At 37.5% G+C, this 26,279-nt stretch overlaps 1 protein-coding gene across 2 annotated transcripts in view; it reads right to left on the minus strand.

Moving 5' to 3' along the window:
* The window catches only part of LOC101743645 (LIM domain transcription factor LMO4), a 175,547-nt gene that overhangs the window by 63,692 nt on the left and 85,576 nt on the right, over positions 1-26,279 (minus strand). For both annotated transcript variants that reach the window (XM_021349987.3, XM_004929162.5), the window contains exon 2: positions 2,536-2,900. In XM_021349987.3, the coding sequence (XP_021205662.1) occupies positions 2,536-2,828 (293 nt within the window). In that variant the 5' untranslated portion in view covers positions 2,829-2,900. The remainder of the gene's footprint in view (positions 1-2,535; positions 2,901-26,279) is intronic.

Raw genomic sequence — 26,279 nt, forward strand, 5'->3', positions numbered from 1 at the left:
GATTGCCGATTGAGCGGCAATTGCCTTGATTGACGGAGCCCGCACGCGCCCTAACGAACCTGCTTTCAGTCGCGTGGACGTGCCTCATATGCGAAAGCCTCAAGCTCGCTGCCTTAGTAAAAGACTACTTCACTCTAGTATTATTTAGAATGCTTGTTCGATGATGTATATTAAATTAAAGTAAATTTATTGCGTGATATTCAAGCGATGTTGCAACTAATATTATGCTTAATTTAAATACACCTACAAAGCGATTAATATTATTTCAACACACAATGACACGTCATAAATCACAATCAAATTCGAATGTGTTTGCTTGGAATGGAACGCTCTTGTCGCTTTGATAGCTACATTACACACGCGGCGTCGTACCTCCACGAACGTCGTGCGTACATAGTAACCAGGAGTACGAAACATCATCGGCGTCTTTATAAAGCGGGACCGCAATCCATCATATCAGGACAAAAGGCGTTGGATAAACGGCGGTTGTTTGCGTGAGAGAGCGTTAATTTCGTTAAGGAGTCTCAATCAGGGAAGTCGTGTAAGTAAAGCCGGCGGGCGGCCGCCGCCACGGGAGCGATTCGGGCGAATTACCGTAGCTAGAGGCGCGGGGGCCGACTCGTTAGTTGTTGTTTGCCGAGTGACGCGGGTCAATCAGCAGAGACATGCACGGAACCGCACTTCTTCATCCCCCTCTGTGGCCCCGCACCTGCCACCGCTCGTTAGGCCGCCTCGTCTCTGTCAACTGTGAGACGAGCTTTATCGAATCTACGACGCACGACCCGCGCCGCGGTCGTCCCACTCTTCGCTCTAGTTTAACTCGCAACCGCCGGTAAACATCACAAATCAGTCTTCGACAAATTTATATTTCCGTCAAATAATATTAATTTATCCTATTCAATGTAAATTGTAACTGAACTACATATACGTGAATTTACTAATCAAATGAGGCCGTCAGCGCAAAAGTGGCCTAAGCTTACCATAGTATAGTTTTAGGTTTTAATTTTCATAAATTTGAATTTAAGTAGGAAAAAAAACAATACGCGCAAAAATAATGTTTACAAAGCTATCTGTAATCTATGGGTGAAACTATAGGCCGGTTTTGCATCAAAATTTATTATATTTTAAATAAATTCCAATATACCTCATATAAGCTTGAATATAAAAAATTGTGGGTTAGGCCACTTTTGCGCTGATGGCCTCAAATACAGTGTAGTCTGTTGTAATTGTAAACTGTATTTGTCTCTTTCTGTTAGAATATACTCGTATGCATAAGAAGCAATCTCTGATATGCTGTTAATAGGTTGGCAGCCGTGGATTTCAGTAATTGGGTCGAATTCTTTGCGTTCAGTTAATTAACTCTGGCAGCATCTCGACAGCTGCTCTCCATGTGCGTGTTGCATACACTATTTTAGTATTCTAAGATCTTAAATAACAAGAACCGTTAACTTAGCAAATGTAAATACGTCTAGACTTATAAATATTTTTTTATTGCTTAGATGGGTGGACGAGCTCACAGCCCACCTGATTTTAAGTGGTTATTGGAGCTCACAGACATCTACAACGTAAATGCGCCACCAACAGATATAAGTTCTAAGGTCTCAAGTACAGTTACAACGGCTGCCCCACCCTTCAAACCGAAACGCATTACTGCTTCACGGCAAAAATGGGCAGGGTGGTGGTACCTACCCGCACGGACTCTCAAGAGGTCTTACCATCAGTAAAAAGTGCCACAGTGTGTGGTAAAGAAGTGCCACATAGTTCTTCCCATAAATGCTCCTCTAATCAAAATTTTAAGTGTTATAATAGTTAAGGTCGTATTTTTTTTACAATTTAGCATATACATGGAATTGTTAAGTTGCATTGTCGAATTATTTAATATGGATATCCAGGGAAAAAAAACTCTGATCATTAAATTCGAACTCTCGTACCGCATAGGACGTTAATTAGCAAGGAACTTATTGTTAGATCAAAAACTTTGGAACCTCCGTTTCTGAATTAGTCCTTAGCGTTTTTGTCCGGGCCAATTTATTTGGTTCACGAGACGGCGTCGACCGTTCGTTGTGTGCAAAACTGGGTACTTTTTGTCCACCGCTCAGGTAGAAAACACAACCGTTCAAAGCATTTTCATAACAATGCGCCCGCGGCTTTCTCGGTAAACTTTTTTGAGAGACGCGTTTGACAGACACTCCATTGTCATCCTCTGATGATGGACTAAAAACTGAATCTTTTATCGATGATCAATGGGAAAGATCGATCTGGAGTGGAGAACATCGAATTCCGCGCCTTAAATGGTACCAATTAGCTGTTATATCTTTAGATTAAACCGAAGTACCAACCTGTATATTTTTATTAGATTTATTAAGTTACCGAACGGATTCAATATGCTTCGTAAACTTCTTTTGGAAACATTTGCTTTTGGAACTAATTAGTAATATTTAACGATCTACAGTTTCTTGTGATTATAGAGACAGTCCGTACGTATAAAGTTATTATATTTTATGTATATGAAACGTGAAAATATAGGAATCTTACCTCGTATAATCGTTTTTGCATAATATCATCCCACCCTTGAAATAGAAGGATCTTCCCATGTCCGCGAGGGCTTGACCGCAGCATGTGCATTTTAGGCAGCCGTGATGCCAGTATCTGTCTAGGGCGTGAAGGAGGAACCTCTCGACGATTTTCCCACCACAGCCCGCGCATTCCTTTAGCGCCGGGTTATTGTTGTTGTGTGGATAATCGTGCCCGTTGGCCGCGAAGGAGGCCTCCGGAGAGGACGGGTGCGGCGAGCTCAGCTCCGCGTACCCGTGGTAGTGCGGGTTCATGCTCAACGCGCTCGCTGCCAGCTTGACGGTTGGAGCGGAAACCGCTCACACCGACCACCACGACTACACGCCCTGCGCAAAACAAAAAGCCAGGTTAATTACGCATGAATTTTTTTAATGAATAGGTTTTTTTCAATTTGGTTTCTAATTGGATTATTAAACTAGTAAAACAGAACAGAGTTGCTTTGGCAAAAAAAAATTTTGATGAATTAAGCCTGAATAAATACTTTTTCCTCGGAATCCTCGTTTAGGACGAATTCAAGCGTAGGCCTCTGGGTGACCGCGTTTATAAAATTTTCCAATTAGCAATTTCATACAATTAGGAAGGGGTTGAAGGTGCCAGTGGGGGTGAGTACTGAGGGTTTCGGGGCGAGGAGTGCGTCAACCTGATCCAATTAGCTCGCGGCCGGCAGAGCGACGGGACGTCTGCGCGGCCCTGTCGCCATAAAACTTAATTAAACGTTTTAAAACAAGTATTCATTAAAGAATAATCAAGCTTATGTAGTCATAAATAACCGGATTGTCCCGCGCGGAACGGGTGCCGTAATTAAGACTGCACAGAGTTGATCAAACGCACTGATTTGAAACTACCCTTCATTAACAGAGCGCGAGTCGGGCGCGGAGCTTCCGCTGCGGTGCAGAAACTAATTAAGAATAACGGACGCTTTAAAAGCGTAATTAATTTAGATTGTAATTCTATTTCTCTGAGACTAAAGCAGACAATTATTTCAGTGGCCCTCTCTTTTGGAACGATTTGCTTTGCTGGATGTAATTTGCTTAATTTCTGTGTCCGACAGGCTGAAGGATTGTAACAGTCGAAGGGCATACCAATTATATGGAGTATAAAAATATTAGGAGTTTGACTTAGTGAGCGCTTAGAGAGCTTGGAGCGCTATGACATGTCCTTCTTCAAACGAGGCTTGTGAAGAGTATTAAAGGGTAGGCAGCGGATCTACCTCTGGCATGCCTTGTCCATGAGCAACGGTAACCACTCACCATCAGGTGGGCCGTATGCTCGTCTGCATATATGTAAGGCAATAAAAAAAAATTTAAAAATTAGTGATCTGAACAAAAAATGTATCTAAATTAGTATTTAGAAAATGGATCCGCCATGATTCTAAAAGAGATCTTTGCGATCGATACACAGCGAGTGACTGCTTACATTGCGTGAGTGCTAATGAACAACGTCGCGTGCGCAACCATCACTCATTAGGCTGCTCCTTGAAACTTATATTTTTTAGAAATAAATCTGATTTCTTGTAATAACATTTATTTCCATTTGAGTTTATTAGACAAAGCTAAAACAGCTGGTTTGGTATAATTAACGGTTTCAGGTATATTTTAAATAGCAGTTTATATTATTATTATCTATACATATAAATAAAATTGGAGTGTCTGTTTGTAATATTTAAATTGCCTCTTTTTACTACATGCATATTATGAATATATATACGGTACATACACCAAAATAACATTTTTTACAACTTTTGTCAGTCTGTTTGTTCCAGCTAATCTCTGGAACGGCTGGACCGATTTTGACGGGACTTTCACTGATAGGTAGCTGATGATATAAGGAGTAACTTAGGCTTAGTACTTTTTTTAGACTAGCTTCGCCTCGCGGCTTCACCCGCGGTACGACAATAACCGCGGGTAACATCGCGGGACTCAGCTATTAATAATAATAAAAAATGTTTCCGAAGCGAAGCGAGGGCGGGTCGCTAGTTATATTATATGATATTGCGAAATCTACGAAAATAAAAAGCCTATGAAGATATATTACAGACTATCAGGATTATCCGTTCGCCTTCATTAAAAATGATACACCCAATAGAACGAATTTTCATTTCAGTACACGGAAGACAGTTGTGCATATTTATTCAAACTTATGTCTAGCAGAGTTTCGATTTTCATTGAGTTATGTTAAAATGAGTTTTGTTTGAATATGTTCAAGGTTGAAAGTCGTGCTTGTTTGTGGAGGACGCGTAACTCTGTGCGTGTTTAGGTCCGTGGGGCGGCCTGGGAACTTGGCAGGTGCCATTTTCATTATTCAAGCTCCATTGATTGGATACTTTGTTGCCGTTTAAAAATCTTATTAGCAACCGCTCGACAACAAAGCGGTTCCGCGATGAGCCTCCTCCTGGCACCCTATTTACCTGTTAAGTGTTTTTTTTTTTCAATTACAGCAATGAGCTGCAGGTTCAAAAACGTCGGAGGCGAAAGTGTAAGTCACCTTGTTAGTGAATATTTATTTACTCGTACTCTTTAGCATAAGTAGATGGCTAAGTATTTGTCAGCTACAATAACCGTGGTGACTGTACGAAATTTTATCGGGTGAATTATTATTTTTATGTTCACTCACTTTAAAAATGTTTGTATAACAAATGATACATGCAAATCAACAGGAAATTTTCGTACATATTTTTTTTCCCTACCTATTTGGTGGTAGTCTTAGACTATCCCAGCTACGCCCGGACGGGTGAGTGAGCTCACGGGCTCAACCTGAGAGAATTTCCTAGCTAGAGCAGTGCTTCGTAGAAGCTACCACCGGATCGGAATCGAGATCTACTGAGAAGATCCGGCGAGTAGCTCAGTGTGCTGTGTCTATGGGGTAGTTCACTAGTCGTCGTAATCGACGAGTTCGACGAGGACACTTCCGTAATTTCTTCGACGGATTCATTAGAATATGTTTTAATAAGTCGTGTTATAGCGTCCGCATATTACGTAATTTTGGGAGAGCATAAAAGAAAACAGATCGGTCACTGGACTTAAGTAAAAAAAAAGTCTGAAGTTCAACGGCGGGGTGTCGACCGCCGCCGCCGCCGCGAATAACGTAATTAAGGCGAAACCGCTGGCGAAATTAAACGCGAAAACGGAATGAGAATGTGAGCCTAATTAGTGCGGGGGCGGAAGACGCTGCACTGGCGCCCTCTGTAGACCCACACCCTTCGCTGCATCGCGTTTAACGACATCGCAGCAGTGTACAAGTATTAGTTAACTTTTTAAATTAATTTGTATTTATATCCAGGAAAATACACCTCGTGTGATTTGTAGAACTGATTTATTATGTTGTTCTATTTTGATATACTCGTACGACTTTGTTTTATGTGGAAATTCTAAATAATTTAATTAATTATAAACGCATAGAGATAAAATATGAATTGAAACATTTTTTGTTCGACTGGGGCGATTATTTGAGTAATGTCAATTGAAATATAATCGTGATCGTGGTCGTTGTTAATCAACGTAAACAGAAAGGCAACGAGCGTGATGCAGCCGCAGGACCAAATCGAATTTGTTACCTCCCACATTCGTACTAATTAAAAAAACTGCGGACAAATTGGTGGCCACTCCTCGCTCGCGGGAACATGAAATATCAATTTCATCGACGACTCTTGCACTCAATTGATTAATTGCATTTAATGGATATCGAGTTTTTTTTTTGTGTATTTGGTTTGTTCGTGAAAGATGAGAATTCATTAGCCTTATTAATTTTAGCATAGCAACTTTTAAATACATTAGAACAATCCTACGGTCCACCTTGTTGTGGGAAGGCTCTGTGTATTCACAATTTTAACAATATTTTGTTCTGTTGTATTGCTATTGGACTATTGTTGTATTGCTATGATTCAGTTTCTGACCGGCTTGGCTTGCTGTAATACAGACCTAAATATGTTCTAACTAAATAAAGCTCCTACAGAGGTCATCTAACGATATAATTTTCTTCTGTTTTATGGGTATCGACAACACATACGAGACAAGACCAAGTACAACTAGATTTTGATTGCAAAACTTTTTAATAAAGACTGAATCAGAACCAAATCCGGGGCCATGTACAATGGACACCACACATTCGAGCGGTCACTTATTAAAGGCAGCTCACAAACAAAAGCCTATTCATTACTTTTCAATTCAAACTTTAAAATATAGTAATTTATATTTCCCAGTGAAAATGAAAATGATACGTGGACCTTAACATTTTCTAAAACAAATTGCGTAACAACAATTATTATTTATGATAAAGTACGTGGTACTCGAACTACTTATAACATTATTAATAAATAATATGCGCTCGTATAATTTGCATATAATGACCGTTAATGAGAGCCGATTTATTCATCCGTGAGTTCCGACCTCAAAACCAGTACTTACGAGAACACGAGAACCGTTAGCTCCATGTACAGTCGATGCGAAAATTGTAATCTTATCTCGACATTCGGGCAATCATCAAACTCTAGAACACAAGCCGATCACGACTGTGGAACCGATTCACATATCCATCGCAGGTCGCGTGTCATAGATGTTGCGAATTGGATTCAATTCGCGTGGCGATTCAGAGCGTGATTGTCTTGTAAAGTTGGCACAGAAAATACTAATGGTAGTAGAATCGGCAGTAGTTTCTACATTCAATTTAGTAAGCTTCCGTGTATTTGGCGAAATCTTTCAATTGTATAATTCGAAATAAATCAATAAACAATACACTTTTCTGAAAAAGAAAACTAATATATATGAACTAATGTATTGTGTGTTTAACTGTACTATCTCACCGACATATCTATTCACTTTCCTATGTTGATTTCGTGATAGTTACCGATGAATAATACCAATTATGGGTAATTTCATACAAAGCATGGGAATAAATAATTTCAGAGTTATAAAGTACACGATGAAAGGTGTTTTTATGTTTTCAATGCGCTTGTTATGTATACTTACTTATGAAACGTCATCGATACGAATCATGAATTGGACAGTAACATAATATTTGGATCATTACAGCTTCACTGAACGCAAACAAGTTCAAAGTGGTTTAGTTTGTAAATATTTTTAGACACATTACGTTTGTGACGGCTGTCGTTTTGTCGATGCCCTTTACCCTTTTGTCTGCCTATTGTTATTCCCTTAAGTTTTGAGGTTTTTCTTCAAAAAATGACAGTGTTTTTTTGCTAAGATGTACATTGAATGTTCATATATTGTCTCTTCTTTACAGTGTCCTGTTTAATTCCTCGTCCCCGCGCTACCTTCAGGAACGTTTTGATTTCCTACATACTGCAAGCTCTCATTCACTCAGGTCATCGGAGAATTTAATGCTGAAGATTCCGGCTCACGGGACGTCATTTTATGACCATTCCTTTGCGGTTGAGGCTGTCCGTTTATGGAATGCGTTACCCTTAAGCGTTAAACAATCTTCCTCGCCGGAAATTTTCAAGTCCAGATTGAAATCGCACTACTTTGCTTCTATGATATAACTGTATAAGTTCCTACTTCTTTTGTATTTTATCTTGTATATTTTTAGTATTTATATGTATTTAATCGTATGTAAGTTTATCTTATATGGTATTTATTTTTCACATGTGTATTTAAGTATATATTTTTATGTAAGTTTATTAAGATATAGCACCGTCCAGTTAACTTATTCCTCTCCCTGCAAGGTTGCCTGGAAGAGATCGCTTTCAGCGATAAGGCCGCCGATTTATATACCGACTTTTGTTTTATTACTTTACTGTGTACATATTAAGGTGTTATATAAATAAAGAGTTATTATTATTATTATTATTATTGTCCCTATCTAGCCAGGTCATTACGGATCCTCCCGATCCATTAACAGTGCTTTTAGATACTACAAGCACCGGTCACCGTCCTCGTCGAACCCGTCGCTTGCGACGAATGGCTCAACGAGCGAATTAACCCATAGACACAGCCCACTGAGTTTCTCGCCGGATCTTCTCAGTGAGTCGCGTTACCGATCCGGTGGTAGATTCTGCGAAGCACTGCTCTTGCTAGGGTCAGTGTTACAATCACTCCGGTTTGAGGCCCGTGAGCTCACCTAGTTAAGGTTACGCTGAAATAGCCTCTCAAGGCTATCAGCTTAAGTAGGAAAAAATAATCCAGCCAGATTTTAGCGCATGCACTGCTTTCTTCGCATTTATATTCAACCTTGAAAACTGACGGAACCTAAACAAAAAAATTGCGGCCAGCCTTATTGTTGCAACGTGTGTATATTTCAAAATTATGCTGTCGTAAATAATTCGGTCACGATACGAATAATTAGAAAAATAATTCTCATTATCGTCAAAACGAGAATAACAAAACAACTAATTTAAACAACCAAGACAAATTGTCAAGAGTGTACAAGCTCGTGGAACGTTAAACGGGCCGTTTTGTCGAACATTAATGGGCGAGGATTTGTCACCGGCGTACGTACAGGTGCGTTTGTCACGAAAAACACTTAACAACCACAGTGTACAAGTGTACGTACATTGTCTCCACGGATCGGACTCTCACGCGTAATTACTGGCAGCCGGACGTAACATTCACTAATGTCGCAGTTTGGATAAGATCTAAATATTTCTTATCGATGTTTTTTGATAATATTATTGTTAGTGATTTGAAATAGTGTCGTTGTAAATTAGATTAAGAATGCTGTTTAAAAAAGTGTCGTGTCATCGTGAATACGAAACTACGTGTGAGATCAACACGCAATTGACCATCGTAGTAAAACCATCGAGATGTTTTTATTGGACATGTGGATGGAGATATCTTATTTTTTCTCAATCAACATTAAATTGGCATATCTAAATGTTAATGTTTTTAGTACATCGGTCAGCAGAGCGCCGCGTCTCGTCACGCCGGACTGACCGTAATTGTACCTCCTCCGACAAATATATTAAGTATTCGTGATAGCGGGGCGGGCGCGCACTATGTAATTTTCAAACATTTTGCTACACTACAAACGTTTGCCCTGGGCGAGACCTGTTGACTTTGTTGCTATGCACGAAAAAAAGGATACCTCACGTTTTCTTCTAGATTAAAGGACACATTCCTATACTACCGTTGACGACGGAAGATCATCATATGAATCGTCTGAATATGAAAGACGACTATTACGAACCTTAGCAGAGATCGGACACAGCCAAGCTGTTGACTACTATGAATAACTGTTTTTAAGACTTTGAATGAACCTTATTTCTGAAATTGAACGGTGAATGAACGATGAATGTAGTGAACTCTAATCCAAAGGTAGTGGCGGCGGTAAATTTTAGAGTATGGGTTCATCTAAACAAATTCTCAGAGTATCTCTCCATGGAACTTCTCTGTGGCTATCTATACTAATATTATAAAGCTGAAGAGTTTGTTTGTTTGAACGGGCTAATATCAGGAACTACTGGGCCGATTTGAAAAATTATTTCAGTGTTAGATAGCCCATTTATCCAGGAAGGCTATAGGCTATATAACATCACACTAAGACCAATACAAGCGGAGCACAAATAAAGAATGTTTCCAAATCGGGTTTTATTCCCTTTTGAGAGCTTCCGCTGCGTGCGCTGCAGAAACGGTTAAAGTTTCGCTAAAATTATGTATGACTGAATTGTTCCCCTTTAAAAGATCTAAAAAAAAGTCCGCGACAGCATATGTCTATATGTCAAGGTTGGCTCACTATAACCTTTTTATGCTAACCAAATTTGTTCTAAAATAAAACATTATTTGTGAACTATTCCACGCGGACGAAGTCGCGGGGAAAAGCTAGTCGTTAAATTTACGAAATACGTTTAATGGCGAGAAACAAGTTTACTGAGTTTACAGAGGTGTTTAATAGAATACGAACGAATACATTAATGTGTTTTTATATTTAAATATTACGTATAATACAGTAGTTGTATAAAAAAAACATTAAAATAACATAAAAACTAGATACTGGGAGTGAAACTTGGGTTTTCATTTATTTTACTAAGACTTCTACTCCAAATTATTATAATGTATGGTTATTTATAAAAGTAAACCTAGTACCTCGTGATAACATATATATACTTAAATATACATAGAAATAAACATTTGAATCAATTAGTTTTGCTAATTACTTGGTTGCGACACTTTAAGTTGGGCGCCTACGCTTGCAAATTCCACTTATAAATAACAGTAATGAGTACTGATAATATGCTTAGCCTTATTGTTTTACAGAGTCAATGAACGATTTATTACTATTAAATACTCAATTAATGATTTTTTTGTTCTGTTACACTAAATAAAACGGTAATGTTTTAGTAAATTAACAAATTTATATGTAGTCGTATGTTGTTAAAAAAAATGTAAAAAAAAGTATGTTAAAAAAAAATATGTACAGTGTGAAACATGAATACGTTTACGCTTGAAAGCAAAACATGCATTCTGCATTTTTATTTAATTTTTTTATTGCTTAGATTGGTGTACGAGCTCACAGCCCACCTGGTGTTAAGTGGTTACTGGAGCTCAGACTTCTACAACGTAAATTGCGCCACCCACCTTGAGATATAAGTTCCAGAGGTCTCAGTATAGTTACAACGGCTGCCCCACCCTTCAAACAGAAACGCATTACTGCTTCACGGCTGAAATAGGCAGGGTGGTGGTGCCTACCCGAGCGGACTACATTGTTGACGTCTATAGGCTCCGGTAGCCACTTCACACGAGGTGGGCCGTGAGCTTGTTCACACCACTAAGCACTAAACAAAGGTTAACCACCTTTATAAATCTCTCTATTATTATCCTAGCTGAGTTCATTTCCCAGTTCAACGTACGCGAAAGTAAAGGCCGCTGAAAACTGACCGAAGGGTAGGTTTCGGGGAAAACTCGTGAACCCGGAGAAGAATATATATATCGACGCTTGAAAGGCAAACGTGACTAAGCGACAATAACTGCTTTGTACATAAATGATAGGCAATAAGCATATACGATACGCAAAAATAAAATTTATTTCTAGGTCTATTAAAATCATTTGAATTCTACAGCTAGATTCGTTAAAATAGAAAAAAATTCAAGGAATTTCTCTGGTATATTTTAAATTAATTTCAACTTTAAATTAGTCTACTGTAAGGTTCACGCATTGTCGCTTAGTCACGTTTGCCTTTCAAGCGTCGATATATAATAACAAAAGACAATGTAGGAAACCAATAATTAAGTCGGTATTTTATATATTTCTGCGGTTTTGATTATATGTATGTATTATTTGATGTTAAATGATCGTAAAAATAGTTCGTGATTATAAAGAAATAACCTTCCCTATAATCGAATACCTGATGTATATATGCTAAAAGTTATATTTTATGATACAATTATGAACTTTTTAAAATATCTCTTTTTCATGGTTCCTTTTCTGCTTTCTCATAAATTCTTCAATACAAATCAAATAACGTGCTTTATTATTTTTAAATCAAACTAGAATTTTATTTTTATACATTATTTTATTATACTTTTTACTTGTACTTTATTATACTATATTATACATTACCAGCTGTTATCTGCGGCATCGCTCGCGTGGTCAAGGGTAAGCTTTCCCATGTTTCCCGTGGTAATGAGATGTTTTTCGAGATAAAAGGTAGCCTATGTCACTCTCCTGACCTCATACTATCACTTTAAAGAACTCTGTCCGTTTGTCAATTTTCTGCTTCGTTCAAGAATTACAAACAAACACGCTTTCACATTTATAATATTACTACGATTCTGCGTAATTTATTAATATTAACAATATTTCACAACAGAGACGAGATAATTATTTATTAATTTTACATTGAACATAAGAAAATAAATGTTTTTTTCCTTCTAATAATTAAAACACGACCAGGTCATGTCCTTGAGCAACACTAATGTAGTGAATTAAATTTTTTATTTTTGTATTTTAATGAGGTAATTAATTTAGTCGCCGTTTTATACAAAATTGTACGGTTTTAAAATTACACACGACGAAAGTTTTTATTTTTATTAATTTTTGGGTAAGTTTAATGAGGCTTTGTGTTACTTTACTTAAATAATAATTTTTTCTTAAATTTTAATATTAAACTCAAAACACGGCAGTAGAGCTTAGAAAGATAAGTTTCGGAAATTATTTATTATAACATATATTATAACATTATAACATAGTCTACTCTAGGTTTTTTTATTCCTCTCGATTAGTCTACTTAGATGCATGAGTCCACGGCCCAAGTGATTATCCGAGTGAATATACTTTATTGCCAGCCACCTTGAGACATATAAATCACGGGGCTGTTATAAAACCGTTATCCCACTATTCAAACCGGCACACACGATTGTTTCCTGACGGAAATAAGCATACATAAAAATACGCTCATCTTAATTCTTATCTTTTCCGCCATACTAGTAAAATAAGTGATAATTGAAGCTATACACATATGTATGTCACCGTGTTCAGATGAAACTGACGCCCATCCTATTACTATTTTATCTGTTTGTATTTTAATTCGTTCATCATTCAAAAACTACAGAACTTTTTTTCCTTAATAATTACTGGTAGCCTTAGAGGCTATTGTGGTATTTTTCCTACTTAAGCTGAGAGCCTTGAGAGGCTATTTCAGTGTAACCTTAACTAGTAGGTGAGCTCACAGGGCTCAAACCTGACGACGTTGCCAACACGAACCCTAGCAGGAGCCGTGCTTCGCAGAATCTACCACCGGATCGGAAACGCGACCCACTGAGAAGATCCGGCGAGAAACTCAGTGGGCTGTGTTTGTGGGTTAATTTACTCGTCAAGCCCTTCGTCGCAAGCGACGGGTTCGAGAACGATGACCGGTGCTTGAGGTACCTAAAAGCACCGTTAGTAGATCGGGAGGATCCGAAATGACGTGTTTGGGGGGCGACGTCGACTGCTTTCCATTCTATCCGCAGAATCGGGAATGTAAGGGGCTATTTCACCTACGCGGTAATGGGTAGGTGAGCTCACGGGCCTAACCTGAGAGAACTTCCTAAGACAAGCCCTAGCAATGCTTCGCTAAATACCGAACGGAACCGCGACGTAGAAGGCCTGAAGAGTAAGTCACTGGGTTGTGTCTATGGGCTGCAGAACTGATTTTAATGAAGTTTCTGCGTTTAAATTATTAAATTTAGTTTATAATTAATTATCTAAGTAGATACTGTTTGCGCAATATCCTGGGAACTAAAATTTTCCATCTCTCTATATAAAAATTAATTGCTGTTCGTTAGTCTCGCTAAAACTCGAGAACGGCTGGCCCGATTTGGCTAATTTTGGTCTTGAATGATTTGTGAAAGTCCAGAGAAGGTTTAAAAGGTAGATAAATATGAAAATGCTCGGAACTAAATATAAAATAACAATATTGTTTTTCCTTTGATGTGTCCTCCGTCGGACGGATTTCTTTTGTTTGTTTTAAGTTTATTTTATACAGAAGTTTAGGTCTTTTATTTATCGATTGAGGCACTACGAAGCCTGCCGGGCCAGCTAGTTATTTTATAAAAATATTATTATATAAGTAAAATTATTCGTATAGTGCGTTTCGTATACAGTTAGAGAATAATTGGGGCGTTTTTTCTACCGTTAGATGTCGATGTGATGTCAACCGCGACATTTCAACGTATAACTGGACATTTTTATATATGATCCACGGAAATGTGGTTTCTTCTTATTTTAAATTGTTTTATTAATTATTAAATATTGTAAGGTTTATGGGAGTCGCAACCCTGATTAAAACATTACATTTAAATTTAATTATATTTTTTTACAATTACTTACGGCCGTTTTGATTACTCGGTTTTTCGTAGCTACCGATGATTAATTTTATCCGTCTAAATTTTAGTTTAATGTGGTAGCGATTACCGTCTTGGGTTTAGTAAATATGTATTTATTAAAGTTTCATGTCATTACACAAAGGTAACTAAACAAATATAAACAAATCACAAATATTCGTTAAACAAATATAAAAAGCGTGAGGCTTCGTTTTCGAAAGGAGCAATAACTTTACAGCAATTAATATGCTAAATTGCGCAAAAATACTTATCGAGTCAATAAATTCATATTTTATTAACCCGCATTCTAAAGCAAAGAGTGTTCCCCGTGTCGCGACTCGCGGACGACCAAATTATTATTACGTACATTGCGTGCTGTACAAGAAACATTAAGAACAGATAAAAAATATTATAGTAGCAGTACACATAAGTAATACCACCTGTCTTTGTTTTTCGGTAGCTTCCTTTCACTAGATATTTAAATTAAGAAACTTTCAATAAATACGAGAATGACATTAAGAAAGAAAAAATACATATACAATTTAAAATAATGTAGATCACGGATTAAGTTTTTCGCAAAATTGTTACGTTCTAGATACGTATAATAATTTTAAAAACAAAGAGACATTGAATAACGTTCCTTCTACGATTCAGTTCATCATTCACAACCTACAATCCAATGTTTATTAATATCAGCCGATTAATTACGCTCTTTGATCAATCTCCGAGATAGCTCCGAGCTATGTTCGGATTATAAAAGGTTCAATTATAATAAATGTAGCTAATTTCAATCATATAATACTACTAATTATCTGACATTCAAGCTCCTTTGTGCGGGCCGCTTAACAAATGACTCAATTGACGTTAATAGTCATCTTTTAAGGCCTTATTGTAATGAAATAATTTGGGAGTTCACGATATTACCAAAGCAAGATCGAAAGGGTTTTGTTTTAATTGCTGTTATTTGTTCAATAAGACTTTGAGAAATGAGTATTTTATTAGTAACATTCTTACTTGAGAATGATTTCTCGTGTCATTTTCGACATACTGAGATATTAAGAAAATTAATTCTTCTTCTTCCTAGCGTTTTTCTGGTCATGTGTCAGGGTCGCTTTCCAACTGTCCTTTACGCAGAGACATTTGGTAAAGTCTTGCGTTGCTTCGAAATTTTACCGACTTTTCCAAAATAAATGATAGATTTGTGGTATTATATGAAGTGAATGCCGTTTGACTTCCAAAACCCCGATGGGAACCATTTTTGCCAGATCCTCGTTAGTTCGGTATCCAGCAGGGTGCACCGCGAGCAGGTGAGGTTGGCTAGGGTCCGTAAGTTATTAGTCGGTCCCCTTACAAAATCAGTAAATCCCCTGAAAAAATTAATATATGTAATACATATATAAAACAATCACATCGATGTGATAAGAGATAACTGTATCAGTCATTTACATTTGATAACTTAAACCGATTTAATTTGTGATAGCAAAATTTTCGGAATACAATATTGTGATTGAACAATCATTTGAGTTGTCTTTCACATAATAAATTTATTAATTATTACGTTGTTTTCATTATTCGTTGACAAAGAAAGTTTGAAATGCCCTAAAAGAAACAGGATATTGTGTTATTACGTTTAATTAATTAGTAAGAAAAAAAAAGCTTTCCCACAAACGGTATAAGAGATATTTTTAATCGCTATATTTTGATTACGAACTCATTAGAGACGACCCGAGGCGGCGATGTCATTCTAAACAAAATACTTTCGTTGTTGAACTAATTAAAGTACCTTTTGTTGCGTCTAAAAACAAAATTACGACTACATATTCTAATAATTGCTACCCGTGTACGTTTTTGGGACGCCGCCTTGGGTTCTGGAAGCGGAGGCGCTCGCCGCTGACTATAGGTGGCGGGCTGAACTTCGTGCCCGGGGCGTGGCGCGTCCCAGCCCCAGTGTGGTCAGAGCACGGAGGGCCCAATCTCGGCGGTCCGTGCTGGAGTCATGGTCCAGACGGCTGGCTGATCCTTCGGCTGGTCGTAGGACCGTCGAGGCGATTCGCCCGGTCCTTGTGGATTGGGTGAATCGTGACAGAGGACGCCTCACTTTCCGGCTTACGCAGGTGCTCACTGGGCATGGTTGTTTCGGTGAGTTCCTGCACCGGATCACAGCCGAGCCGACGGCAGAGTGCCACCATTGTGGTTGCGACTTGGACACGGCAGAGCATACGCTCGTCGCCTGCCCCGCATGGGAGGGGTGGCGCCGTGTCCTCGTCGCAAAAATAGGAACCGACTTGTCGTTGCCGAGTGTTGTGGCATCGATGCTCGGCGACGACGAGTCGTGGAAGGCGATGCTCGACTTCTGCGAGTGCACCATCTCGCAGAAGGAGGCGGCGGGGCGCGTGAGAGACGCACAATCCCGCCGCCGTCGAGCGGGGGCCAGGGAGGCGGATCTCGCCCAAGCCCTGGCCCTCTAAGTGTTTCGGGTCCCCCTCACATGTCGGTCTGGGGACCGGCGAGGGGGGCCTAAGAAGACGACGTGCAAGCTGCTCTGCACGCGTTTTACGCAAGAGCATCCGGGTGATGGAAGGCCGGCTATCCTCGACCCACGCTGGTTCTGGCCCAGCGGGGTATTCCGTAGGGTAACCCACTCTAACCGGCGCCATCTAGGCGGGCTTCGGACAGTCTGCCGACCGAGAGGGCTGGTGGTCGTGGCGCCGACGACCGCCAGTCCGGCGTCCCGAGGGGGAGGGTGATGGGAGAGATGTGCTCCGCACTAAACGCTTCACTTTCCCCCCTTTGCCTTGTCATGAGTTCTGTCTCATGCGAGGTTTGGACGTTGGTTGTTGAGCGACAGGAGGTTTTAGTCAGTTCGACTCTGACATACCCCGCCCAGTATCCCCAGAAAAGGGCGGAAGTCCGGCGATTTCCTCCTGACCAAAAAAAAAAAAAAAAACCCGTGTACGTTTCAAGTAATTATTTTTATACTGTGGGATTGTATTTCTAATTTACTTACGTTTGTACGAACAGAATTGTCACTTCTTTTCTGTAAAACAATTATGAACAGAAATAAGTTTATGTTGTTTTGTTTAGTAAAATTTACCATTAGTTAGGTATAAATTAATCATAGAACGAAAGCAACATAAATACATTGATAATTGCAATAGTACAACTCAAACTCAACTTAAATGAAGAAAAACTATTTATTGTGGCGTAATTACAATTGCACGAAGAAAACTTAAAGTTATTTGTTTAAGATATAGCTTGAAATTCGATACCTAAAATTAATTAAGGTATATTTTTTAAATGTTTGTTTATTCTGAAGCTAGTTTTTTTTCTCCCTACGTAATTTTTGGTAATCTGAGGGGTTATTTCAAATACGCGCGGACGGGTAGGTGAGCTCAAGATGCTCAATCTGAGAGAACTTTCTATCACTGCCCTAGCAAGAGCAGTGCTTCGCGAAATCTACCACCGGATGGGCGATAAATTTAGTGCGTTGTGTCTATGGTTTGGTTGCTCGTTGAATTCTTCGTCGCATTGGACGAATTGGACGAGAACGGTGACCAGTGCTTGGAGTTATGCCAGGTAATTTTTTACATAAATATATTATTTAGAGTATCTGATAAGCGGAAACTTCAAAGGGAGTTGCTTGTTTATTTTATTAGTCGACCATAATTTAGAAATCTCATTAAAGGGGATTGCCCACTCTCCATAGTGTGCTAGGCCCAAGATGGACATCAAATATTACTATAAAAATGTACTGATTCAAATTCTTAAATGTATTGGATATCTAAAAAATATATTGAAATTGACGCCACTATTATAAAAAATATAATAAAAATAAAAACTCGTTTTGAGGTTAATTTTCTACATAAATAAGTGTCGGATTGTGAGATACTTCAAGAACTTTTCTTTTCTTAATGTTTAAGATGTTCCTAATGTATTTTTATCCAATAGGGTATAAAAAACACACTTAATTCTTTAAATATCTATATTTTCTTCATCTTCATACACAATTAGTATCATCTAAAAATAGCAAAGGAGAGCATATACACGGTTTTAAATCTCGGTCAGGGTAAAACCACAATTCACACAATGTTTTTTAGTCGTAGTATGAAACGTTATTGATAAAAGTAAAATAAATCGAAGAAAAATCAAAACACATCCATTTTGTACGCAAGCACAACACCACAAGCAGCAAGCGAAGTATCAGTCAGTCAGATTAAATTCAGTGTTGTCAGTATAAAGAAAAATAATTACATGAAATTCATATATCGATTATTATTTTTAATAACCGATAATTGATTTATATCGTAATCTTTTTTTTACGAGTACACATTATTTTTTATGTTTTTGTTTTAGTTGTACATATTTAAATAACAATACTAGTAAAGTTTTTTTTATTGCTTAGATGGGTGGGCGAGCTCACAGCCACCCTGGTGTTGGTAAGTGGTTACTCGAGCCCACATACATCTACAACGTAAATGCGCCACCCACCTTGAGGTATAAGTTCTAAGGTCTCAAGTATAGTTACAAGTTAAAGTCCAATGGGTATGTCTTCGATGTTATTTTATGTGCATAAAATCCATTAAAATCGTTTGATTAATGATAATACTTAAAATGATTTATTTATATGTTTTATTTATATACTCAAAATATTTACTTCATACGTAAAAGGATTTGAAGCTGGCAATATTTTTCCCGCAAAAATAAAAATCCTTGTTTTTTCAATAGAGTTACTTTTTTTAAACTACTTATTGTAAACTATAGTGGCGCTTATTTGCAAGAAAGTAAATGCATATTTATTTATGACAAAATTAATGCACTAAGTATTTTTTCTATAATCTATTGTCCGCTTTGGGCCTAAAATGGGCCATCCCCTTTAGTGATAGTGGTTGCTTCAGCGCTTCAAACATGATTATGTGGAAATTTTTGAAAACGGTCTTGTTTGTGGAAATATATTCGAGAGTGAAAATATTAAATTATTATGAGAATAATTGATAAATAAAAGATGGAATTTAATGAAACTCACCAAAAATAAAAACAAGCTGTCGTTCAATCGATTGATATATTTCTATTTGTTATTTTCATTAAAAAATCAAACTGCTGAGACGATTTCAATATAATTTCCAAGGGACCAGTCTAAAAGTATTATTATTTTAAATATATATAAAAATGAATTACTGTTCGTTAGTCTCGCTAAAACTCGAGAACGGCTGGACCGATTTGGCTAATTTTGATCTTGAATTATTTGTGGAAGTCCAGAGAAGGTTTAAAAGGTGGATAAATATGAAAATGCTCAGAATTAAATAAAACCACAATTTTGTTTTTCCTTTGATGTATCCCTCGTCGGATTTCTTTTGTTTGTTTTAAGTTTATTTTATTCAAAAGTTTAGGTCTTTTATTTATCGATTGAGGCACTACGAAGTCTGCCGGGTCAGCTAGTTTTAAATAAAATCAATTTCCAAATTCGTTCGAAAATAATGGAGTTTTGACTAACTCAAACTTACCTCAGTTTTGATAAACTCAAAACTCCTTCATTTTCTAAACAAAAAAGTACAATAGAATTGGGAACCTCCTCCTTTTTTGAAATTGGTCATAATCAAACTAGCTATTTATTACATTTATTCTTACTATCATCATTATTATTTCTGCTATATATGCACGTATCAAACTCGTTAAAAAGCCAGTCAGTATATACTCGTAATACATACAGACATAAGAATTTACGAAGAATTTTATAAGATGTCTTCAATAAAGTTGTCGCAGTTGCCGTTGCTTCCATTATGTTTTGTGTTCATTTTTTCATATTTTTTATTCCTTCCGTATTATTTAATGTCACGTTACGTTTATATTGTGTTACAGTCAGTCAAAGAGGTTATCAGCAGAAGGAACACTAGATAAAATCATATTTAATTAACCTTGAACACTGTGTTTTGGATTATTCCATTGTATAAATATATTTAATGAAAAATAACTTTGGCGACAATTAGTATGAAATTATCCGTTACGTAAATACATTTTATTAAGGAAATGTTTTTGTATTGAATTATTTATTTGTGTAACTAGATTAATATTAATAGTTTTGTGCACTGCTGATATACCTTTAGCTGGTATGTCTTTAATAATGAAATAGTGAATCGATGTTAGCGTAGAAAAATTAAAACCAAAAATATATTTATGAATAATATCCACAGAAACGTACAGACAGAAGCAATGAAAAAAACACCCAACTCGCCTTATCATTAAAATGTTGTATTATACAAAAAATAATGTAGATGATCTAATTACTATTTTTAATTTTTGATTCGTTAATTTACCTTTGGAAAAAAATGAAACTAAGTCCAATAAAAACAAAATATGCACCCTCCGAGTGTGTGTCACGGTTCAACGCGTATTTGATGAGGGCATTAAGTTGTATTAAGTACTATTTTATCGTCGGTCGGATAAACGTCGGCTTTTGATGGACATTTGATTTGCAGCGTGACAGCCATGTTGCCAGGTGGCCTCTCAGTTCATATGCGTACAGGGTTTTTGTAAGCCATAGTAATATATACACACATCCAAAAAGTTTGTATGTTTGGATGCTTGTTACTCCATCAAAAATGGCTAAACGAATTTGGATAAAATTTCGAACAGACAGTTTATACAATGGATGCATTTGACTAGAAAATGTATGGGAATGGTAGTGCAAGGTACAAGGGGAAGAAGTCGACCGAAGAAGACATGGATGGAGTGTGCAATTGGCAATATCAGAGTGTTGAGATGACGACTGATAGAGGAGAATGAAATAAAAAAATTCGCTGGGCTGACCTCACTTCGTGAGATAAGATAGAGATAAAGAAGAAGAAGATTTTATACAATGGATAACAAATAGGATTTTTTTATGTATATGACCCGGGCAACGGATCTACAAATCGAGTAGTCTAGAGAGTAGCACAAGCAACTCTTTATCCCATTCCGGGAAAATGCGACGCGTTTCAATTCTATTAATTACAAATACTAGGCAGGTGAAACCGTGGATATAACCTAGGCAGGTGGAAACGTGGTGTAGTTATTGCTTAGATGGGTGGACGAGCTCACAGTCCACCTGGTGTTGAGTGGTTACTGGAGCCCATAGACATCCGCAACGTAAATGCGCCACCCACCTTGAGATATAAGTTCTAAGGTCTCAATTAAGTTACAACGGCTGCCCCACCCTTCAAACCGAAACGCATTAATACTTCACGGCAGAAATAGGCAGGGCGGTGGTACCTACCCGTACGGACTCACAAGAGGTCCTACCACCAGTAATTAGGCAAATTATAATTTTGCGGGTTTCATTTTTATTACACGATGTTATTCCTTCACCGTGGAAATCAATCGTGAACATTTGTTGAGTACATGTTGAGTATATGTATTTTAACTAAAAATTAATTGAATCTAAATTAACCATTGTGACAATTTTGGTGTAATCAATACTCCTCTCATTCTGATGTTTACAACTTAATAACCAATATACCAATTAACATTATTGAGGCAAAGGGTTCAAAACGATACTTAGCTTTTTCTAAGTAAGTTTTTCTGTAACAGATAAACCATGTCTGATAAACCAAGAAGGTAACGTTGCACACGTATCTTTTCTACGTACAACTGGCTGTGTTATCGTTCGAGTTATTTATTTTAGACAAACGTATCACACTCGGAACAAATGCCGAGTTTGTTTGGACCATAACAAATCTGTTTAACTACGTTTATTTTTTATTGTTACACGAAAATGTCGCGCGCTTCTAGTAATAATTTATAACCAAGTTTTCTATTTTGATTTTATTGGTAATTTAAAAAGATTTACGAGGTTGAAGTGTTTCTATTCCGTGTGCGACGCCTATGACGATGAAAGGTGTAGGATGGAACGTCCAAGCATTTTTTTTAAAGCTCACTTCTTATATTCCTTTAAAATGATATCTGTAAATCATGTTAAATTTGTAAAATGTAAGAAACACGTCTACCGCACTAACATCCGACATTTGTAATCTCTACTTTTATTTTTAAAAAAAATCAAGATTTAAAACAAACAACATGAACATAAATCTAGGAGTTGTAATGAAGCGTTATTGGTGCGATAATAAAAGCTAAATTGATTAGCGGTGGTCCGATTCAGGTAGACGACATTCCAACCTCACCCCTGCGTAAACTTCAACGCTGACTAAAGACGTTACGGTACCGAAAAGAAATTATTACAAACAAAATCTACATAGATTTTTAACATGTATACTTTATTAACCTTATCGTAAGGTAACTCAAATACATGGCAAAAACGGGATACCTAATTTCGTTCAATTTACAAATGTGTTATTAACATTTGATATGAACATTGAAATTATGATCGTAAATTATATTGGCGTAGCCCTCGATAAATGTAAATGAAAAATTGAAATAAAAAAAATGACGGCACCAAACGTGTAAAACTTAATCTTCTTTCGTGTAATAAAATGTATGGAATGTAATTAAAATCCAAAAGATCTCAATTGTGGATCTGTTACATTATTAAGCTATCTACTTGTATCATTTCAACTTATAAATATGACCTGAGCGTAGTACACAGCACATTAGAATTGCGTCACTACTAAATGAAACCTGTTTTCTATTCTCCGACCGCTTGGTGAGCGTTAAAGCTAACGTACACCAGAACTGAGATCACGAGGGGACAACGGAATGTTTGTCATATTTTTAAACATCCCGGAATTAATAAAATGAGCTCCCATAATACATTTATACTACATAGAAATGTTGAGTTGTTTCCGTCAGGTAGAATTTCGTAGCGTGTGAATAAATTTTCCCAGCAAGTGTTTCGGAATGTTTCAAACATACATATCTATACGATGGTGTCAAGATGCTCCTATTATCGACTATTCATACCACTGCGACAAAATCCCTTTTACTTAAAGGCGTATCAGAGATATATTGCATGCATTACCTGTAACGGAAATATACAAATTATTTAAAAAACAGTTTTTAATTTACACGACATATGTGACTTAGCGATTTATTTTAAAGAACACATAAATAAATTTCCAATTTAGACAGTTATTTTTTATTTATTGAATATTTATTTAGTGTTGTCTGATTGTTGAACTTAGAGGTAAATTTATGTGATTACGGTTAGCACAATTCAGGCTATATTAGGTATAAGACATTACTATTCTCAAATAAATTACTGGTGGTAGGACCTCTTGTGAGTCCGCGCGGGTAGGTACCACCGCCCTGCCTATTTCTGCCGTGAAGCAGTAATGCGTTTCGGTTTGAAGGGTGGGGCAGCCGTTGTAACCATACTTGAGACCTTAGAATTTATATCTCAAGATGGGTGGCGCATTTACGTTAAAGATGTCTATGGGCTCCAGTAACCACTTAACACCAGGTGCGCTGTGAGCTCGTCCACCCACCTCAGCAATAAATTAAAAAAAAGTGTTAAAGTCTGTCATAGATTATCAGGGGTTATGGTAACCCTAATATTAGTTAATATACAAATGTCGAAGCGTGTTACATAAAACGTCAGGAGAGAATCAGTGTAGCTGCGCAGACGCATGACTCAACGGAGGGCGAGGTGAAAATAGGCGTAAAATTAATATCAGATCAAGGCTGCAATCAAGTAGCGTCCGGTCCGCCGGTCCGGGTATTTTTATAGCGTAGAACAAATATACACCTGTTAATGAGCGTATACTGTTACCATGGAAACCGGTTTAACATAATCTCAAACGAAAGTTTGTGTATCCAATAACTAAATCAATGTATGATTCGGCTTCTACACGACGTCACTGGGTACGGATGAAAAAACTTTAATATTCATTTTTATTATCTGCGGTGGAGCTCGGTGACCATTTTATTGGACGAATGCGTGGGCGCGTATGCCTACAAACTATAAATTTAAAACCCATAATAAAAATACTACTACTAACGCGTTTCCTACACTTTGATTTGACCTGTTTATATAGATCAAAGCAGTGAAAGATAATGTTTGTCTAATCTTCAATCATAACTTCGTTGAATTCTGAGAATGGGCAGCTTCATTCTTGTCTGTTTTACTGTTTATCATTTAGTAGGTATCGTCGAACACCCCGCGGGCCTGATTATCAACTTATTAGTAATGCTGATTGTAGCAATAGCACTGTTTGGTTGGCCTCACTATGAACCTTTTTTTTTATTGCTTAGATGTGTGGTCGAGCTCACAGCCTACCTGGTGTTAAGTGGTTACTGGAGCCCATAGACATCCACAACGTAAATACGCCACCCACCTTGAGATATAAGTTCTAAGGTCTCAAGTATAGTTACAACGGCTGCTCCACCCTTCAAACCGAAACGCATTACTGTTTCACGGTAGAAATAGGCAGAGTGCCCATTCGCACGGACTCACAAGAGGTCCTACCACCAGAACCTTTATTAAGGTTTAAATCGTTCTCAAAGGAGTTGAATTAAGGGGCAATGTAAAAGTGACAAGTGTACTAGGCGTTATTAATTGATTGTTTTTCAGAGATTCGCTTTCGAACGTGATGTAGAAACGCGGTGGCAGCCAGGCTCGTGCCGAACATGGACTATCGCGTGAAGGCATCCCGGTCACATGAATGAACGCCGATCAGACTTCCATTCAACGAGTTTGGTTACGCACTGATTGCCGCTTACCCACTTTTAATCTTATCTACTATACGACTTCGGAGTGCCACGTGAATATAAACGAACAGACCGACGAGAATTTCGACCGTGCGTCTCGTCCCAAAAAACTCTACGTTGCATCGCCTTCTTTTCATTCACACCTTTTTATAGTGTTCCTGGTGAATGAAGTCGTGTCCGGGTTAATTATTGAATTTCGATGATTCGTAACGAATATCGATGAGCCGGAAGCCTACCGGCGCAGGCGATTGCGTCGGGCGATCACATTCCTACGATCGGAAAGTAATTTTATGGTTTTTAAATGTTACTTTTTACGTCCCATTGAATTACGTAGTAAACTGGAAGTTGTTTAGGAAGAGAAAAAAAGTAGACTATAAATCGTGCATTTTCATTTTTAATTCACGCTCATCGAGCTCAAGCCATTACTTCACAGCCACTGTAATTTGTCTGCAATTTAATATCATCTTTTTAATATGAACGAACGACAAACAGAACTACAGTTTGTTAGTCGTAGGGTGGATATTAGACGGGCATTATAAAACGAATCAGTGGTAATAACGCAGGGGATCTAATTAAATTGCCGCCGATAATAATGGCACTCGGTCTCCCCTAGCAGAGCCCCCGACATTTATTATTCGTGCAACAGAATTTCGGGACATAGTACCTGAACGTTACGGAATAATACAAAGAATTACAACGTGATTTTTAGGATTGTTGTTACTTTAAAAAAAAACGTTTGACGCAGCCCTAGATTAAATGTAAACAATTTAAAACAAACTGTAAAGTGGAACGAGGACGCAATTAAAGGGCTTCTCGCGCGCAACTCACAAATTGTCTGAATAAGATATTGGCAATGAAATGTACTTTACATCTTCACATGCCTATCGTAATAGCTTATACATAAACATTTTCATTTGAGAAATAAAAGCGTATTTGTAAAGTTTTCATTTTTGTTAAATATTTCACATCCATTGCTCGCGATAGATTTAGGTTGAAATGCAATTCACGATTCAAACGCTCACCTTTATATTGTTGTATCTCCATTTCATTGCTCGCTAGGGACTACATCTGCTTGCCCGTTCCCCGTGATCCCCCCACCTCTCTCCCCTACTCCACGTCCATTAGTGTTTTGTGAATGATTTAAAAGCTCTTTCGGATAACTACTCTGTAAGTGAGTAATTTAAGACTTGCTTCCCATTTTATCAGTGCTCCCCAAATTTGAGTGCGCATTAAAATATTACACTGTATTACTGATGGTTGAGTGAGGTAAATATTCTATGTTTAATTCGTATAGTTTGGGAACATTTATGCAATAGG

The sequence above is a fragment of the Bombyx mori genome, chromosome 4, assembly GCF_030269925.1.
Source record: "Bombyx mori chromosome 4, ASM3026992v2".
NCBI classification, from domain to species: domain Eukaryota; kingdom Metazoa; phylum Arthropoda; class Insecta; order Lepidoptera; family Bombycidae; genus Bombyx; species Bombyx mori.